General features: G+C 36.9%; 1 protein-coding gene across 1 annotated transcript in view; it reads left to right on the forward strand.

The window, feature by feature from the left end:
• Positions 1-18,926, forward strand: part of SRFBP1 (serum response factor binding protein 1) — a 67,349-nt gene extending 48,423 nt beyond the window's left edge. The window contains exons 5-8 of the mRNA XM_084224825.1: positions 14,947-15,028; positions 15,931-16,669; positions 17,089-17,126; positions 17,854-18,926. Of these exons, the coding sequence (XP_084080951.1) occupies positions 14,947-15,028; positions 15,931-16,669; positions 17,089-17,126; positions 17,854-18,047 (1,053 nt within the window). The 3' untranslated portion in view covers positions 18,048-18,926. The remainder of the gene's footprint in view (positions 1-14,946; positions 15,029-15,930; positions 16,670-17,088; positions 17,127-17,853) is intronic.
• Positions 18,927-20,016: the final 1,090 nt, after the last annotated feature.

Here is a 20,016-nt window from a genome sequence, read left to right on the forward strand (position 1 = left end):
ATTATCAAAGTAGCATTTGTCAGATTCGAGATTAGTCTATCAATTCACAGCCTCATTAGCAAACAAAGTAAACATTAGTAAACAAAGAAAGAGCAAGGGTGAAGTAGTCACAATACTAGTTTTGTTCTTCTATTTAGATTTACATTGAAGATGTTTTTCACACCAACAGTATGTGAAAGGCAGTTTATGAAAGGCTGCTAGCTTTGAGGTTTTAATTAACAGTGTGAAATTAATTGGAGCACCAGGTGTCCCAGAATAACTCACAAATGGATATAGGACATCATTCTTGCTGAAGGAATGTATGAGACATTGTTCTAATAAATACACTTATTTACTACGGAAATTTCAAACTTATTACTACTCATACTTTTGAACTTTGTGGCACGATAAGAAAGATCTAATTTTTGAATCAAGTAGAATTTTTGATTAGAGGAACAGTCATATCTGTATTTCCTAATTTTGAAAAATAGAAGTGTTTCTCTCTCATCTGTTAATCCTAAATGTATGTTTGTGATCTTTGCCTTCATTTATTTTAAAAATGTACTTCCTAGCTGAAAATATCTAAACAAACCCCTCTGCATGTACTGTAGATTTAATCTGAGGAAATGTACTAAATCATAAAAAGGGCCCCTTAAAAGGGTCTTCTGCATTTTAATTGGAGACTTGCTGTTTTGGATCAGACACAGACTAGTTGCTGTCTTTTGTTTAGTGTTTGGAGGATTTTTCTACAACCTCCTCCCTTCTCCTCCCCCCAGCCCTCCTGAAGAATTCATGACACAAACATACTAATTAGTCTAGATGTTATTATTGGTGTAAAACTTCTGTTTCTGTTGCTAGTGTCTTTACTAGTAGATTCTTGTGTACATGGATTTCTAACATTGCTTATGGAAATATTTTGTTTGCAGTACGTAAACCATAGGGACAAGACTATTATATGAATCAATTTTCTTTGTAATACTGATATGATAGTCCATAAGTGTTCTATAATATGCTTATCATTAATACATTGCAATTTTGTGGTTTGATTTTCCCTGTGGGGGGGCAAATGGCTGGTGGTTTTGGGAAACCCATGAAAAACTTGATTCTTCTTTTTATCTAAATTTGGGTTATTACATTTAATAGCCTACCTGGATTTCATAGATAATCTCCATCTCACTCCCTGCCCCCTTCCCTATAAGTATTAAGTATTGGAAACATTGTAATCTTATTTCCTTTTGCTCCAGAAGGAATTTATTGCCTTACTAGGTACATGGCTTCTATTCTCCAACAAAGTGTTTATCCTGAAAATAGTAAAATAATAATAGTCAATTTATTTTCCTACATGTTAAAATGTTACCTTCCTATCTTATTTCAGTATGAAACAATAGTTGTTTCATACTGAAACAGTTGTTTCAGTATGAAACAATTGCATATTAGATGCCAGATAGACTTTTCTCTCTGTAATAGATGCATCTGTCAACAAGTTATATTTTTTGGAAATATGTTGAATTCATTTAATATTACAATTTTCTGCATTGCAGACTAAGATAATTGTCTTTATGCTGGGCATCAGTGTTACAGAGTTTAATTCTTTTTGTCCTGAGTATTTTTACTCAGTTTCAATGGAAGTTACACTAAATGTATGAAGCCACACTTTCCTGAGAATTTTCCATGTCAAACACCAGATGTTAGTCTTAAACAGGAATGTCTGTGATCTTCTGAAGACCACTGATGAAGTGAAGAATTTTGCATTCATTGCTGAATATCACATTCAGGTGTAAATACTTCCTCTGTGTAACTGATTGTTGTTTGCCATCTTTTCCTGAAATTTCCTCATCTTCCAAATTTGATCACTTGAACTCCAAGCTGTTTAGCATGGCCTTTATATATACCAGGCTGTATTTTAAAGCCTAGAATCCATTACTGTGGCTGCAACTGAAATTTTATGTCAGTATAAATGAAGTCTGCCCATTTTTGACAAATCTCTCTCCAGTCTTCTTCCCACCTACTTTGCTTTGCAATTGTCCATATGTCTGCTAGCCTAGCCAGTATCAATCCCTCCCCAGGCTTCCAGTGGGAGAGTACAGAGTTGTACTGAGTTCTGTCCATGTCACTCCCACCTTATCCATCTTCTCCAGTTGCCCCTTCACTCACATTCCAGCTAGGCTGCCATACACACTCCCCTGCAGTGCCACTCTTTGAGATCAAGGAGGTACGTACACTAGACCAAAGCTAGCATCATCTTCAACATCAGAGTAGCAATTGCAATGAGCTCAGTTTAACCACAGCTTTGATTTTGTTCATTCTGGAAGGAGTCTTCTTCTAAGTTCAGTATCTAAATAAGCTGCTAGTAACTTTGGCAGTGTTTCACAGAGATATTGTTTATCTCTGACACAAAAGGGCTGTCTCCTTTCAGATTTTAAATTCCTAGTCCAAGAATCTTTCTACCACTCATTTGCATTCCTGTGAGGCTGTATTTCTTAATTTTGTTGCCTGGCTGAAAGTTCACTAAAGTACAGTCTTGTCCCTAGACTCAGAAGTGGTGTGATTGCCTTTGATTTGAATGTGCTCATTTCACTTACTTGATGTGCCAGACCAGAATGTGGGCAAGCATATCATAGTTAGTAAAGCTCAAAGGAAGTTGGTTCACATTTTTGTGAGTGAGACTTGGCTTGGATCCCCAGGTAATTCAAACAAAATGAATATGCTTGTGAGGTTATAATGGATGAAAAGCAGGGTGGGAAGAACAGTGCTGTTAGAGTCAGATATGCCTGTGGCAGTGGTGGTGTGATGCATGATGCTGCACATATACATGGCTGTACTTCTTCAGTTGCAGAAAGCTTTATGTTACAGCACTCACAAAAGACAAGCAACTCACAACTTTCATTACTATTTTAAATGACTATTTAAATGTGTGATCAGGATCTATCTGGATATGAGCTGACACAGAAATAATAGAGGAGATTATTAGTAGTAGTCTTGTTTCTGTGTTTCCTTGAAGAAAATGCAGGGAAAATGGCATAGAAAGAGGTTCTCAGGGTACTGTGGTTGACTTGGCAACTGTTTGGTTTGGTTTTTGTTGTTTTGGTGGGGTTTGGGTTTGTTTGTTTTTTGTTTGGCTTTTTTTTTTTTTAACAAAGGAAGGGCAGGTTACTGATGGCCACAGTCTTCTCCTGAATATTGCCCAGACTTGCATACAGTGCCTATGAGGCAGAATATCAGTGCCTAGATAAGTGTATGGTATAAAAATGAGACACTTAGATATTTGTAGTATGTTTGGGGCCAGGAAAAGCTGACATGAAAGATGACCTGCTGCGTAATCATTATTACGCTGGGCTCTCAGCACTAAAAATTTTAAAGGAGATAAAGGAATATTTAAAAGCACAGGGAATATGCATGGAGGAACATCAAACTAACAGTCATGTGACACGCAGGGAGCATGTGGCTACTTGTGATGATGTCTCTTACAGGCCAAGGACAGAACAGCTTGATCCAACGAGTAATGAAGGTAAATCAGACTGACTGCAGTGACAGTTGATTCACACCTCCAATACTAAGGTACAGGGAAAGAGTGTAAATTATGAATGCTTCAGTATTAACCCTTGCGCTGAAAACAATAATGGCAGGGAACTAGAATTCCTGACATGTATCATAGTCACAGATAATATAGATGCCCTCCTTCCACCACATCTTCAAGATACTTAATGCAATTTACAGGCATAATGGGATGTAATGTACACACATGAGAGTGGTACTTTTCTGTGAAGTGCTGTAGTTTAACAGCTCAAAGGTATTACCAGAAAAAAAAAAGAGTACTCAGAAGTGTTTTGACTGGAAGTTTCAACTGTAACAAAAGTTTGATACCACTTAGGTACTACAGGCCCCAGTGAGAATGGTAATGGTGAACAGAAAATGTTCAGTGAGACTAGAGAAGCTAAAACTTTAGGACAGATAATAAGAGTCAGTGTTTTGAGTTATTCTTAATCCTTTTGAATACTAAAGACAGAATCTTTGCATTGTATATTTTATGTATCTGTAGGGAAAGTAATCAGTTTGTAAAGTTGATCCACATGAAGGGGTAGGGAGATGGATTTGTGCAACCAAATGACAAAGGAAAATATTTCCTCTGTCTTGTCATCTATCTCAAAATCCTCTGGGAACAGATACTCATTGAGCAATTTCAACCAAGCTTCCTGTAACTGGTTTTAAGAGATTTAACTTCCAGCAGGAAGGCTTTTGTCTGTTTTGGTGAATGTGAGAAATCAGTGAACCCTGGAGGGGAAAATGGCCATAGTTTATTATGTCTTGATCTTGCTTTGAGAAGCACGATAGAGTTGGGACTCTATGATAGTGTGCCAAGCGAATGCGCTCCTGTCTAAAAGAAAAGTGCAAGGAGACCACATAAGGTAGAATTTACATGAGTTTAAACATTATTTTGGCTACTTAGTTAGAGAATTTTAAGTGTTAAGATGTCTTTAATGTTTTATAAATAAGCGTGATTACTTATGTTAAAGACTAACAGTTCCTTGTGCATTATTAACTAGAAAAACTCTTTCTGTATATTTGCTTTGTTGTGTGACTCAGAATTGCATTGCAAAATTAAAAAAAAAAAATCTGACATTCCTGATATCTCTGAAAATGAAAACCAGCTGCTGGTGTCTTATGCTCCTTTTATTTTTACAAATGAAACTCTATCAGCTTTTCATTATATATATAATGTAAAAATAAAGTACATTTTTCTGATTTCCTCCCATCTCTGGTATCCAGGTAAGTTTTAAACGTGCCCAACTAAGCACTAAGAAATTGATACTTAGAAAAATCAAAAAAGTAAAATAAAAGTTATGGAATTAAGTAGGCTCATTCAGCTCATTAGGAAGCCCATCATCTGTTGCTAACACTGGAAAACTAGGAAGAAAAATGCTAGACCCACCATTGCTTGAAACTGTAGAAGATGTTCCTGAATTATTGGATTCTGTTTAAAAAAATTCTCACATATTGGAATGCCAATGAACATAGCTGCTAAGACCATCCATGGGCAAAGGTTTTAGCTTGGTAAAGTGACAGCATAAGTTTACAGCACACTGCACCTCTCTAGCAATATTGGTAGGTAAAACAAAGTATTAGAACCTAGAGGTAACTAGTGACTTAATGGAAATATAACAACATTAAGTTTCTAGTGGTGATGATCTGGCTTTTCTTGGGTTTGAAATTCAAATAACTGCCAAATGATTGCAGTGGTTCAGTGGTTGCACAAGGGAAACAACATGCAAGGGTCAAGTAATAATAATGTAATAGCCTAGAAGATACCTGAGGACCTCTAAGCATAAGGGTTCTGTGTGCCATATAGTGAAATACCAGCTATAAAACGTGAACACCCAGGATTGCCATCTATTTTACATCCATTCCCTGCTGATGTGCTCAAGTAATACCAGGGATTACATGTGTATCTGCCGTGTGTTTATCTTTAGAGTTGGTCTCATATGCATTAAGTCAGTAGACTTCATGATGGAAACTCTACATTTTGGTGCCAGAGAACTGGCATATTTATCTCCAATGTTTTAATAGTTTTTCAGTATTTCCACTGTCTTTTTCAGAAAAAGTCTGAAAGACATATATATATTCTAAAAAAAAAAAAATCTGTTTTCAGTCATGCACACAAATTGCATATTATAAGATGGCCTAACCCTGGTTAGTGTATGCAGTACTTGTGAAGTCTTTTAAGTCATCTGTGCCTCCATTTCCATCTCTCTTAATTCCTTCAACAGTGCTTTTAACAGAAGTACATCTCTCCTGACAGTTTTATCTGAAGACGTTAACTTGACAATACTTTAATTATATATAGGTGTGTTCCCTGGTAGTAATGCTTGCAAATGTAAAGATCTGAGCAAGATTTTTCCATGGGGATAATTTTTTTCCTTTATGTTATAAATTATCTGAAACATACCTGATTAAAGTGGCACTTCTTTTTGAAATGTTAGCAAGTTTTAAAGCATTACTTCTGTTTTAAATTTTAAGAGCTCAACTACATCTACTCTCTCTGCTATAAACTTAAGTTCATATGTGCCTATAGTGCAGTATCAGGCTGCAACTGAATAGTTTTAGTTTGAGCATCTGTTTTAAAGTGAAATATTGTAAGGATATCTCAAGATTACATCCTTGACAGTTTGGTACAGAGTTTTGTCAGCATATTGATGTCATAGGAAGAGTTGTGAATATCTCAGTTCTGAAACTCCTTTGGTTCATCCAAGACAGAATATTTTGAACTTTTAGGTTCATTATCATAGTTTTAATAATACAGAGCTTATCCTTGTATGACCAATTTAGTTGCTACCATGAGCTCCACTCTGTCTTTGGACAAGCCCATGGTGCTAAGCTCCCATAAACTCATGGGAGTTTAGATGCATTCATGTTAAAGTCAAGTCAGAGAATTCTATTTTCTGATTGTTTTACAGCACTGCCTGAGTGTTGTTGGTCTCTTTTGTGTATCTACTCTCTTTTCTATAACAAATAAGTATAAATAATCAATTTTTATTATTTTTCTAAAAAAAATTCTTTCATGTTTAATTTTTATATTAGCTAGCTTAATTCTCTATTCAGACAACTGCCTGTTTTAATTTTTCAGACCCTCATTCAAGATGGCCAGTTAAAAGAAATGATCTTGACTTTACTTTTTTGTAAAAGTCAGTTGTGGTTTCAGATCTGTTATATAATTGGCGTCCAACTAATTTGTTTATGATGTTTTCTCCAGATTTCATTTTCTTCTTTTAAGACTGTGTGAATTTTGTGGCAAAGAACTTTCTCTTTCTCACAGCTACTGCCTGTTATCCAAGATGTATTTTGTTTCTATTCCCCCTGAAGTACATATTTTCTTTCAGGGTTTCTATTTCATCTTGTTTTGCTTTACCGTTTAGTCTCTCAATGTGATTGTCTCTTGGCTTTTTGGGATGGAATGTTTGCTTGGTTTTCTTATGTGGTGTTTGGGTGGGTTTTTTTAGTGCCATCTATGCTCTCCCCCAAAACTGTTTATGCAGTTTGGCATGGTGCATGTATTTTATAGCAATACTGTGCCCAAATGGTTCAAATGTCAAAAAATATGAAAGGTATATAGTTTATTGAAAGCTATATATTAAAAAAAACCAAAACCATGTGGACTTTACACTGCTATACTTTATGTGCTTGATTTTACATTTGTATAAATTAGAACTGTGTGTATTTTATCCTGGTAAATTGTCCTGACTGTACAATTTAAATTATTTAATTTTTTAGACTCTGACTTAGGGAGCACTCCCTTCACATCTGTTTCCACTTGGCATTTGTCCACAGTTTTCTATAGCATAAAATAATGTTCGACATTCTCCGAAGTTTTCTTTAAGGCCAGCAGTGGTTTCAGTGTTCATATGAATTAGACCATCACAACTCGGGGAGGAGTTGTCACAGAGCTCACTTTATTTCCTCTTTCATAACCTTAAGAAGTTGTTTGTTTGTTTTTTTAATGTGCACATTGTTTGTGTGGGATGCCAAATTGAGATGATTATAGACACACAGCCTCACTAGCCTTGGAAAAAATGAAGATGAGTTAGAAGCAGTTTCCACTTACACCTAGAGTTGACCCTGTTCTCTGTAAGGAAGTAATCCAGAATCCATGCCTACTTTAATCTTGACTTTTTTATTCTGACTTTTTTTATTGAAGCAATCATAGGAATTGTTTCTTTTGCATAAAGAGAAAAAGGAAAGAAGTGTAGAAGATTAAGTACATAATTTGTACTTGTGCAGGTCTGGGGTTTATGCCAAGCTCTGCTATAGATCTCTCTGATAGTTTGGGGTGAAAGACTCCACTTTTCTTTGACCATTACCGAATCTGAAAAATAAGCATTTGCTTCACACATCTTTGCCTGGCTAAATTAATTGTGACAGGTTAGTCCAAAGAAACTCTTTTGACTCTTTTATACTCATATTAAATATGGTCATCTGACATTTGCAGAGTGCTAGGCTTTTTAAAGAGCCTATGGTGAACATCTTTAAATGATTAGATAGTAGGTATTGTTTATCAGTAAAGAACAGCAAATAATCTTTTTGTTTGAATCGATGACCTATTTGGAGCTCTTATTTGAAAAGGAGGAATGATAGAAACATCAGACTTCTCTTTGATTAAAGGCAAGCCAAAAAACAAGACAAGACAAACTTAATGTGGAAAGGAATGTGAATCTAAGTGAACAAATCTATTGGAAAAGGGTAGCTTTGGTCCAAACATTCAAATAAAATTACAGCAGTGTAAGTACCTTGATAGTATTTAGAAGAATCTCATGCTGTTCCCTGGTGCTGGATTCAAGAGTCTGTGGTAAGCAGTGGTGAGTTGAGCCAGTGCTGCTGCTGGCAGCCCAAGCTCAGATAGATTTTCCAGACTTCTGCCTTCTACTGTGTGCAGTTTTACATATGAGCAAAAAGATTGTGCATATTGCCAAGTACCCCATGTCTTTTTTTTCATAATGTTCTTCATAATGTTTTGTGCTGGGTTTGCATGGCAAGGCTTTGGTAAATGGGTTGGCTATGGGGGTGTATTCTGTGAGATGGGGCCAGAAGCTTGCCTTGTGTCTAATGGAGCCAATCCCATCCAGCTCCAGGATGGACCCACCACTGGCCAAGGCTGAGCCCTTCAGCGATGGTGACAGCACCTCTGGGATAACAGAGTTAAAAAGGAATGGGGCGAGGGGGGGGGCAATGCACAGGAACAACTGCAACCAGGGAACCGAGGAGTGAGAATGTGTGGGCGAAAGAAGGGAAGGAGGTGCTTCAGGCACTGGAGCTGAGGAGGAAGCAGCAGAGACAATGTGTGAACTGACCCAAGGGCCCCCCATTCCCTGTCTCCCTGTGCCACTGTGGTGGAGGAGGTAGAGAAAAGACAAGTGAAATTGAGCCTGGGAAGAAGGGAGGAGTGGAGGGAAGGTGTTTAAAATTTAATTTTTAGATGTTGTTACCCTATTCTTATTTGATTGGCAATAAATTGTTACTTCCCCAAGCTGAGTCTGTTTTGCCCGTTGTGGTACTTGGTTAGTGATCTCTCTCTGTCCATATCTTGACCCATGAATCCTTCATTGTATTTTCTCTCCCTTGTTCTGCTGAGGGAGGGGAGTGATAAAAACAGCTTCACTGGGCACCTGGCGTCCAGCCGAGGTTGACCCACCATGGCTTTCAAGATAAATAAAGTAAATATCCAAATACTTTCATGGTTGAATTACCATGATAAAAGAAAACAATGTAAATTAATAAAAATTGTGGCAAGCATTGAAAAGACTAATAAACAAGTTTTCTTCTGTATCTTGGTGTTTTGTAAGAAATTGTTCAGTTTTAATTCTGTAGCTCTATCACAGAATATTGTCTTGATGAGTTTTTTCTAAAGGTTTTAGATCTATTAAGACTTTTTTTTATTTTCAAATGGAAATTTTTCATCAGCTTATTTTAAAAATTGTATATTGTCCAATTAAAAAAAAATCTGCTGAAACTTGGACAATTTCCTAAGATCCATAAAGAATTTATTTATTTAAAAACTTCTCACCTGTCAAGCTATTCAGCTTTTATAACTGCTACTTTTAACACCTGTTCAATCTTTTGGTATTACATTGAAAATACTTAAAGCTTGAGTGAAATCAAAGTAGTAGATTATTATAAAAATGAGAGGTTTTGGCAGATGATGAGTAAATAATTTGTCATCATTAATGTGAGACACAGTCAACTGCCAGCCCCTTGCTGTCAGGAGCTGAGACATCAATGCTGCCATGAGTGATACCATTAACCAATTGCTTCCCATACCAAAATCTTCACCATGTCTGATGGCCACAAATCACGTGCTGTATGCCTTACAGACTTAAAACAAGAGGGAGAACTAGCTGAGTTTCACAGTCAGAAGGTAATTTCTTTCAGGTCTTTTTCCAAAGTAGTATGAGGTCATGGTAGAGACTTGGGTGACAGCCATGATTTGGCACCTTCAACCACGCTGTGACTTCACATTAATCACATCTGCTGTTCTGAAGGACAGCTGTAACTACTTAGAGTTTTGTAAAGAATGTGTGGATTAGCAGGTTTTCTAGTTGTTTGGTTGCTTTGTGCTGTATTTTAATAGAGAGGTCTTCTCCCAAGGTGCTAATAAAGGGTATTGCAATGACGTCTTTTTTGGCCCAGAATTGGGTATTACCTTTTTTATGCTTACTCTAGTTAGTATTGACCCTTTTTTTTTTTTCCCCTTTATCTTAAATTCAGGCAGTTGAAATTAAACTGCACTTCTAGATATTTTAAAAACTAGTATGATATTCCCCAAGGTTGGTTTCTGTGTCATGTTTTTTCCACGTACAGCTTATTTCCCAGTGGGGTTTCTTACTGTCTCTCCATTTGAGTGGCATTCTTTTAAATAACGGACTAATGACAAATGCAGAGCCACAAAGTATTACCAGTTTGGTAGCCCTCTCACACAGGTGAAACTCTAGTTGTTGTCCTTATAGCAGTATATGCTTCTAATAACAGTCTTGTTTTCTGATGATACCTAATGAGGCAGTTCTCTTTTGTGCAAAAGTCAGTTGAAGAACAGAATATTAGTTCTTTCCTATTATTGATTATAACTATAGCAGAGTGGGTACAGACAAAAGTAGTCTTGGAACAGAAAGATTGTTCAGAATATAGCAATGGTCAAAACTCTGCATTTCATGTTCTCAGATTGATCACATGTTTTTGCCCTTTAATTCATCCTGAAGCTCTACGGTCTCAGGCTTACTACCAAGGCATACCATTCAGCTCCTGCAATCCCATCTGCCTTGAGACACTCACTTTCTCGTTCTCACTTTATTACCTGCATTGTATGAAACAAGTTCTACCGACATACCTTCTGCCTGATGTTTACATCACACTGCTCCTTCTTTTTACCCTGTGGCGCCAACACTCAGAGCCATTCCAAGCTTCTGACCTGTTCCAGCAAATCTCAGAACTTGTATTGTGAATCTGCTTTTATCTTCGCAAGTTTGTAATCTCCATTCTCTTCACAGTCATTACCAATATTTAACAAGTTTGTCTCGCTTATGGTTTCTCTTATGGCTCTCTTATGGCTTACATGTGTGTTTGATAATAGATGTTTTTACAGAAATAATGCATTATTTACCAAGATAGAATTTTAGAGGAGATTGTCTTCAGGTGGTTTAACTGTAACCAACAGCAAGTACCAGGCAGCTGCTCGCTCCTGCACCAGCAGGATCTGGGAGAGAATTTGAAGGATAAAACCTAGAAAACTCACGGGCTAAGACAAAGACACTTTAATATAGAAAGCAAAAGCTGTGCACAATAGGGAAAAAAACAAGGAATGAATGCAGTGCTTCCTATGCCAGGCAGGTGTTCAGCTATCTCCATGAGAGCAGGGCCCTATCAGATGCGACAGTGACTTGGAAAAACAAACACCATCACTCCAAATGTCCCCCCCATTCCTCCTTTTACCCCCCACTTCATGTCCTGAGCATGATGTCAGATGGTCTGAAAATCTCTTTGGTCAGTTTGGGCCGCCTGTCCCAACTGTGTCTCCCCCCAGCCTCTCATGCACCCCCAACTTCCTCACCAGCGTGGAAATACAAACAGCAGAAAACGCCTTGGATCTGTGTAAGCCCTGCTGAGCAATAACAAAAAAATCTCTGCATTATCAACCCTGTGTCCAGCACAGATCGAAAACACAGCCCCGTACCGGGGCCACTGTGAAGGAAATTCACAGCTCTATCCCAGCCTTAACCAGCGCAGTTACTTAAAATTTCTCCCAGTAGAGTGTGACTACACTGCTCTGTTGCTTTGTTCACTTCCCAGTGCCTCAGTTGCACACTGAAGGAGGAAGAACATTCCTGTAGAAAGTACTAGCACATTCTTGCATAAAAAATAAGTAGTGCAAAGTACTACAAGAAGTAGCAGAAGTATGTCAGAAAAAAGGTGTACAATTTTAGTATCTAATTAAACATCCAAGGGGTGGGAAGGAGGGAGAAAAGTGTTCTTGATTGTAAAGACAGTTGGCGTTTCCTTTGTTATTTTTTTTTCAGTATTGTCTATATTTCTAAAACATTTTATATACTGGAAGATACTTGAGGGAAAATAAATTGAGTGTAGGCTGTGCCAAAAAAACCCCAAACCAAAGCAAACCTTAAAAACCCATACACAGAAAAATGAGAAATTTGAGGGAATGTGAATATCATATTGTGTGTTTGTTAGCTGGTGGCTATCAGTGTGAGTCGTGTTTTTGAAGTATTTTGCTCTAAGGAAAAAAATGTGGTTATTCCATACAGATTGGCCTATATATGCTTAAAGCCTTTCTATAAATACTTGAATTAAAAGACACCAGATGTTGCACAGAAGCTGCTGCTGCTTTCTGAACGTCATGGTATATTCTTTCAAAACCCACAGGAAGTAGCTGAGGGAAAAGTGTATTAATTAAGTTCAGAAATAGATTTTCCAGCTATAGGAAAATCTCCAAAGAAAATAGCATATGATCTTCAGAAATGTGAGCTTTCTGTCCCAAGAATCTGGTGGCAGCAAGCAGCACTGTCACATGGGGATCAAAATTCAGATTTCAAGTTCTTACAGCTACACTAGGCTGGAAATAAGCCAGTCTGTGGCCCTTGGAAATGTACCCATCTTTTGACCTGTCCCCTCTGGCCAGTGTTCATAGTTCTATAGACAGTCTTCAGAGAGAACGTTTTTCCAGTTTTTCTTGACCTGAAGAAATAATGTTGTAGTAGCAGAGACTTGAGGGGAAAGTACTACAATTCCCAGATGCTCTACACTTCAAACCTGAAATATGGCTGACCACAGAGTATATTTAATAAGCTCTAAAACTATGGCAAAAGAATTACAAAATGGGATTTACTTTCCACTGGTTGAAGAAGAAGATTTATGGCTGGCAAACCAATTAAATGTTTCTGTATTTAGAATAACTGACTCTGGTTTATTTGCAGTGCCTTCTTTTGCTTTGTTTCCTTCAGAGCAAAGCACTGAGAGTCACTCTCTTGCACTAGCAGTCAGTGGGAATTGTCCCATCTGTCTTTTTGCCCTGAATATATAACGGTTTATAGTCACATGGTTCTGCTGGAAGAAAATGGACATGCAAACAAGTAACATTCACCACTGAGCAGTATTACATGGATCACGTCAGCTGCTTTAAGTGTGAATTGCTGATGTGTTGGGTATCGTGTGTGTCATGGGGGTTTGACCCCAGTAGCTGCTCACTCACCCTACCGAGTATCCCAAGAGCAGAAGTCAGAAACACTTCTGTCTTAAAATAAAGACAGTTCGAGGAGGAAATCAAAGCTGTATGTGCAAGAAAAGTAAAAGAAGGAATTTATTCACCCCTTCCCATCTCCAGACAGCTGTTTAGGCACATCCCAGAGAACAGGGCTTCACTTCACATAATGGTTACTTGGGAAGATAAATGTCATAACCACAAACATCTCCCCGTACCTTTTTGTTACCTCAAGCTTTTATTGCTAAGCATGACTTGAAAAGGACTTGATATCCTTTTGGTTCATATGGATCAGCTGTACCAGGGGTGTTCCTTGCCTATGGTATAGGCAGAGCTAGAAACAGAGAAGGCCTTGATGCTATGCAAGCACTGCCCAGCAGTAACTAAAACACTGATGTGTTACCAACTCTAAAATGATTTAGTCACAAATCCTAAGCACAGCACCATCTTGTCTACTATGAGGCATGCTAACTCCATCCCAGGACAGAGCCAGTACCACTTCCACTCCTTGTTATTTACCAGAAAACACCTGTGGCTTGGGCTCCATCTGCTGTGGTGATTGCTTAGGACAGGAGAGGCACCATGCTCTATTGAGTTGATGGCGCCAAAATCAGCTCAGGTTGGGTCACAGGGTCTGGTTCTTTATGAATATCATCCTCTTTTGATTCTGGTGGCTTCTGCTGTGATATTTCCATAGCAGAAAGCTGAAATCACAGAAACAATTTGAATATGTATCCTCTGCAGTACCACTGGGAGGAAGAGAGAAAGGTACGTCTTTTGTAGGTCTTTTCCACTCTCTCCCAGAGAATTCCACTGCAGGCTTTAAGAAATCTTCCTGATAAAGGTGTGTTTTACAAATCTGTTGAACCTACTTTTCCTCCTTTCCAAAAAAGAAGATAAGAAAAAAGGAAACAAACAAACAAACAATCACACAGGAAAAATAAAAAAAAACAGAAGACAGAGCTGTCTTTGGAAAAGTCTTAGATACCATTCATTTTGTTTTTCAAGCGGAGTGATGGCAAGAACCTGAAAATGAGAGCTTTTACAATGTCTCATACCTGTGATTTCCAGTATCAAAAAGAGGAAGTCAGAATAGAAGCAATTCCTTCTTTTCTCTTTTTTTTTTTTAATTGAAGCAAGAATATTTCTTCTTTGAATCAGTTTGCAGAGTTCCAGTATTCTACCATGTCAAATTTAAGGTTATTTGTCTTTATGGTCAAGTTAGACCTTGCTTTTCAATGGTTTACGTGACTTCAATATCTGCTATGTCATTTTGCCAACTTTTATGGGATCAGTACTGTAATTCTTGCAAGCTGTTGCATTCCTGCAAGCAGAATGCCTTCTACCAGTATGATGTTCTTTATTCAGTGCGTTCATTTATTTTCTTTGCTCTTGTATAAAATAGTAAATGTAAAATCAGCGAGCAATGTGTCTGTTACGCTTCAAAGAAAACATAAATCATGTTATCCCTGTTCAGTACCTGAGAAATAGCACGTGTTGTGCATCTGCTACGTTTCTGTCAATGTTTAGGCAGATTTTAATGCATTTAGAATGATGGTAATACATGAAAAATAGAATAGTTGTTAGTGTTATAAGCTTTCCTCTTGTTCAGTTCCTGCTGAGAATCCCGTTTGTATGCATTGTAGCATACTGACACAGACCTGTGTAAGCTGACTGTTCTGTTGACTTCATGCCCTTGAATTTTTCTTGTGCAGCCAAACTGTACTGCAGCTGAGAGAGCCATGGCAAGACTTGCAACACACCCCACCTTGAAGCCCAGATTTGTTGAGCTTAAAGGTATGAAACCTTTTATTTAATTTTTTATTTTATCTGTAGCTTACTGGTGTGTTACTTTGTTCATGTATATTTCTGACTTGAACCAAAGTAAGAAACCCACAAAAACTAAAAGCTTGTGTAATTAGCCTAACTAGCTGCAGTGAGCCAAGGTAGAAATTTCAAACCATTTGTATGGCTTGAAGTTTATGTGGCATTATATGTGACAGTATACAATATGACATTTATTTAACATAGGGTGTTGAACAAACAGAGCTTTTAATGGGAATTCTAAAAATCAAATAGATGTAATGGAGTGTTTCTAAATTAAATAGGAACATAAATGGATCATTACAACTGGATTTTCAAAGGCACCTAAAATGTTTTACAAATCACTTCCTTAATTTTCTGTGAAAACTGTCTTCAGAATCCTTAGGGTATCTTTCGTGGTTATTTAGGATTTCTCTTGAGACTGGAATTTTCCACCTAAAATAAATGTTAAAAAGGGTAAAGTCCTAGTAATAATGTCACAAAGTTACTTCATTAATAACAGAGCATATCAAATACCCATTTAATTATATATTAACAAATTAATCTTAGTTTGTAGTTTTATACACAAAGTGTAAATGTGTGTACAAGTGTACACTAAGTGAGCATGATTATCAGTGCAGATTATTTTTTGAAAAAGAAGTTAATGGTTTAACCCAAATTTCATAGTGTATTTATTGATAATATATTCAGGGTTTTTCCTTCACTTTTTTTGATACTGTATTCTAAGGTATCTCTTGTCCCATGTGTTTGGTAAATACTTCATAAGGACATTCAAAATGCGCTCAATACAACACATATAAGTTACAAAATAGTTTTATTACATAAAAATAGTTCATAGGTACTTGCAACAAAATATTTTTCTGTCCCTTGTACAGCTGCTGTTAAAGCTTTTAAGGATGCAAGAAAGAACCCAGACAAAGTCACCCCTATGAAAGAGGATCAGTCAGAAGAACAGCCTAAATCAGCACAACATTCCAGTAGCAACTTGGATGACCAAGCTTGTAAGAGGCCTCAAAAACAGCAAGGATGTGAGCACAAAACAAAACCAAGCATGAAAATAGAAACTGACAAAGAGGTTGAGGAGCTCTCTAAGAGTGAATCTGAGCAGAAAACTGTGGAAATGGAGAGGGCAAGTGCTCCAGAGGAACCTCAATTTCAGGCAGTAAAAATGCAAACAGTTACTCAAAACAAAACAGGAAAGAAACTTGACTATCAAAAAAGGAAAGAAAATCTGAGTATGAACAAATTAAATGCAATAAAAGAAATAATTGATGATAGTGACCAAGAGCATCCCAGTGAAAAGGAATACTTTGATGATAGTACTGAGGAGAGGTTCTATAATGAGTCATCAGATTCTGACAGTGACAGCAATGATGATTTCTTCATTGGAAAAGTAAAAAAGAAGAAAAAAGTAGCAACAGTTAATAATTTTTCTTCAACAAAAGAAAAGGGTAGTGTTCAGAAAACTGTAATGAAAACAGAAAAGAGCACAGTGTCTAGGACAGCACAGGATTTGATCATGGAAGAGAGAAAGCCACATGCAAAAGCAAGCAAGCTGGAGTCAGTGTTCTGCAGTTCTTTGTCTACCACCAATCAGAAATCTCAGAACAGAAGGTAAACTTCTTCCCCATGCTATGTTTTCCATTCCTTCCCTCCTTCATGGCAATGGAAATGTGATTTCTAGTTGTGATTTCTAGTAATCCTTACTAAACAAAGAGAATTTCAGCCCATTAAACCTTAGAACATTTTCACAAAAACTACTCACTAGTCTTCTTAAGCTTTCTTGACAACTTTTTATTTTCACAGTACCAGTGATTTATGATTTTTAACTAGATCTAAATGCAAATTCAGAAACTTCTGAATACTTCTCTTTCTACTTCTTTATTAATATGGGTGGAGCAGTACTGAAGAAGCTTGCATGTTATATTTGAAGTTATTCCATTAGTGTTTTGGTGATAATGATTCTTTATTCACAGGCGTTTGTAATCTTACAATTTTATTGAAAAATCTTAATTTCTCTTTTTGTTTTTTAGAAATACTAAAGACCAGCCTCTCAAAAAGGAAAGAGCAGGTATGTATTACTTAACCTGGTAAAATTAGGAGAGAAAAAACATTTTGAAGTTTTGTTGCCTCTGCAGTCTATTCATGATGGGATGTATTTGTTTCTTTTTGAGTTTGTGACCCATATTTTAACATCTGTTGTTAAAATGGTCAAACTGTTCAGCTTTCATTTTAATCTGTGGATATTGTCTGCTATTTTCTATTTTCTCATATTAGAAATACTTAACATAAGGTTTACACTGGAAAGTGCTTTTCTGTCTGTTGAGCAGTTAGCATTTCTTGTGCACAGGTAAAGGTACCAGGTTGTTATATGTAACTAGCACCTTATCTCATAAGTCATTTCTTCACTAGCTCCTGAATATGGAATGTTTTATTCAGTTTATCTTCTGTGGCACCATTTTGGAGTTCATTGGACTAAGGGTATAATTCCAGTCATATTGAGTTACACTGTGTAACAGTCATTGCTTTATTGTGAAGAAAAAGGTTTACACTGTGCTGAATGTTTGTCTACACAAATTTAGAGTGTAGTCAATATTAATAAATCTTAACTATCTGCAGCCTACTGAGTGGCATTTTACCAGGCTGCAGGATGAAGAAATCTTGCTGTGAATATTCAGATGACTGTGTTCGCCATGGCTCATTATGAAATTTTTGAAAATATCTGCAATCCCAAGGTAGTTTGCATGCTTTTGTGAAGGGTCCTGATGTAGTTAATGTTTTGTTTTGTACTCGCACAGGTTTTCTTAAAAATGAAACAATGCTCAAGAAGAAGAAACCATTTGCAAAAGCTTCAGGGGATATTAAATGCAACAATAAGAAAGTACCTTTGGAACAGCCTCTTCATCCTTCGTGGGAAGCCAGCAGGCGACGCAGAGAGCAAATGTCTCAAATTACAGCATTCCAGGGGAAAAAGATTAAATTTGATGACTAGACTATGTGTAAATGGAGGTTCTAAAAAAATTTTTTTGCAACTGCTCTTTGAACATTTTTGTTATACTGTCCATATCCTTTGCAACCTACAAAATTGCAACTATTATTTACCATCATAGAATATCATGATTGTTTCATCCATTGTTTGTGCTGTCTGTTGACTAATGTAATGGCCATTTGGTGCTGGTTCCTAGGTCCCATTATGTAGTGCCACCATTCATGAAATATACCCTAACGTGAATAAAGGGTTTTTAGGAGCATAATTTGTGCCCTGTAGGAATAGTACAGATTCTTTGGAGGGGGGATGGAAGGGGTTTTTTTGTATGTAAAAAAATGTCTGCTATATGCGAATTTGGTTTTCAAAAGAAAGGTTCTATATTGTCGCATCTCAACTGAAACAAAGTAAGAGATTCTTAAACTTGAAGAGACTTCATAAATTCATCAGTGTATTGGGTAGCTGGAAAAGTCAATCCGTTTTAAGCATAATATGAAAATTTCTGGAGAGAATAAAATATTGTGCTTTTAAATTGTGATCTCTGTCCTCTGATTATACTGCCAATTTGAAGAAATGAAGAGGTGTCTCTAATACTTTGTTCTGGTAGTTATGTCTGGATTCTTCAACATGTGTGTCTTGCACTTTCTGAAAGAATGTGAAAAAACTTTGTACACTAAGAAACATTTGACTTTTAAGTTGCAGTCTGACACTGGGATTTCATCTGATTAGAATATGACAAAAAAATTCATCAAATACTTCTTCAGGTGCTTTTTCTATTACCTAATTGAAAGAAATTCTGAACATGTAATTAATCTTTAATAGTGTTGTTTATTTAAATATAGTTACCTTTCATAATCAAATTAATTAATAAACTTGGTAAATGACTGGACTGTACTATTCATGTAGTATCTTGAGATGCCTGAGGAAAGCCCTGCATCACCCCAAAGGTTCATCTAACCTAGTATGGTTAGATGCTTTAAGGACAGAGGGAGCAAACAGTGATATATCATGCAACATCCATCTCTTCAAGCTTCCAGTTTTACAGCTCAGCAACATCTTGTGATATTGTAGCTTATGTTGTTTAATAATCCTTGATCAATTTCCTTTCTTCAGATTTAAATCTCTAAATCCCTGAAAACTTGTAGAATATGTCATCCCTTAAGGTGTAGATGGCCTTCCTACGTGCTGCAGTCTGAAAAAGCCTAGTCTTTCTCTGTGTCTCAGCCAAAGCCATCAGGTTCCTGGACTGCAAAATGTTGCCAGCAGTATGAGGATCCTTGCCCTGGACTAAGCACAGATAATATGCTACATTATACACGTCCCATCTTGTGTTAAGTTCTTGAAGACTAAACCTTCAAGTTGGTCTGTTCTGTATTAATATTTAGGCATGGCTTGCCTCACTTAGGCTTTTTTTTCTATATACTGAGTAAATGTAAGTACATGTGATACTGTCTTTAATGACATTGCCTCCCAGAGGAATGAGAAATTCAAACCACCTTTCATTTCAAAGTGGTTTTGTTGCTGTTAATTTCACTGTAGCGTATGGAACAGTATTGAAGCCAAAAGCTTCAAAATAAAGCGCAGAAACTAGCGTACTGTGGTTTTGTAGGGTTATATTTCACAGAAAAAGCCATGCATTTACCTGCTTTCTACAAACTTCAAGATTTTCAGATGCAAATGTTAATCCTCAAAGCTTTAAATAAAATAAGTATATAAATCCTGGATGAATGCCACAACAAACAAAGGTCTGGTATGTGACTTCTCTGCTTCCAGTGTAAGGCAAGAGAAATGTCTTTTGGTAGGTGTCATCAGTTGTAACAGTTTTTCATGGACTGCTTATCTTTCTTTTAGCAGATGAGTACCCTATTTAAGGATCAAAAACTTAAAGATTGCAAATACTTTGAAAAAACCTCAAGACTTTAAGGAGGCAATGTTCTAAAGTGCTTTTTTGCATGTGCTTAAAAGATCTAGGGGC

The sequence above is a fragment of the Fringilla coelebs genome (assembly GCF_963513975.1).
Source record: "Fringilla coelebs genome assembly, chromosome: Z".
Lineage (NCBI taxonomy): Eukaryota > Metazoa > Chordata > Aves > Passeriformes > Fringillidae > Fringilla > Fringilla coelebs.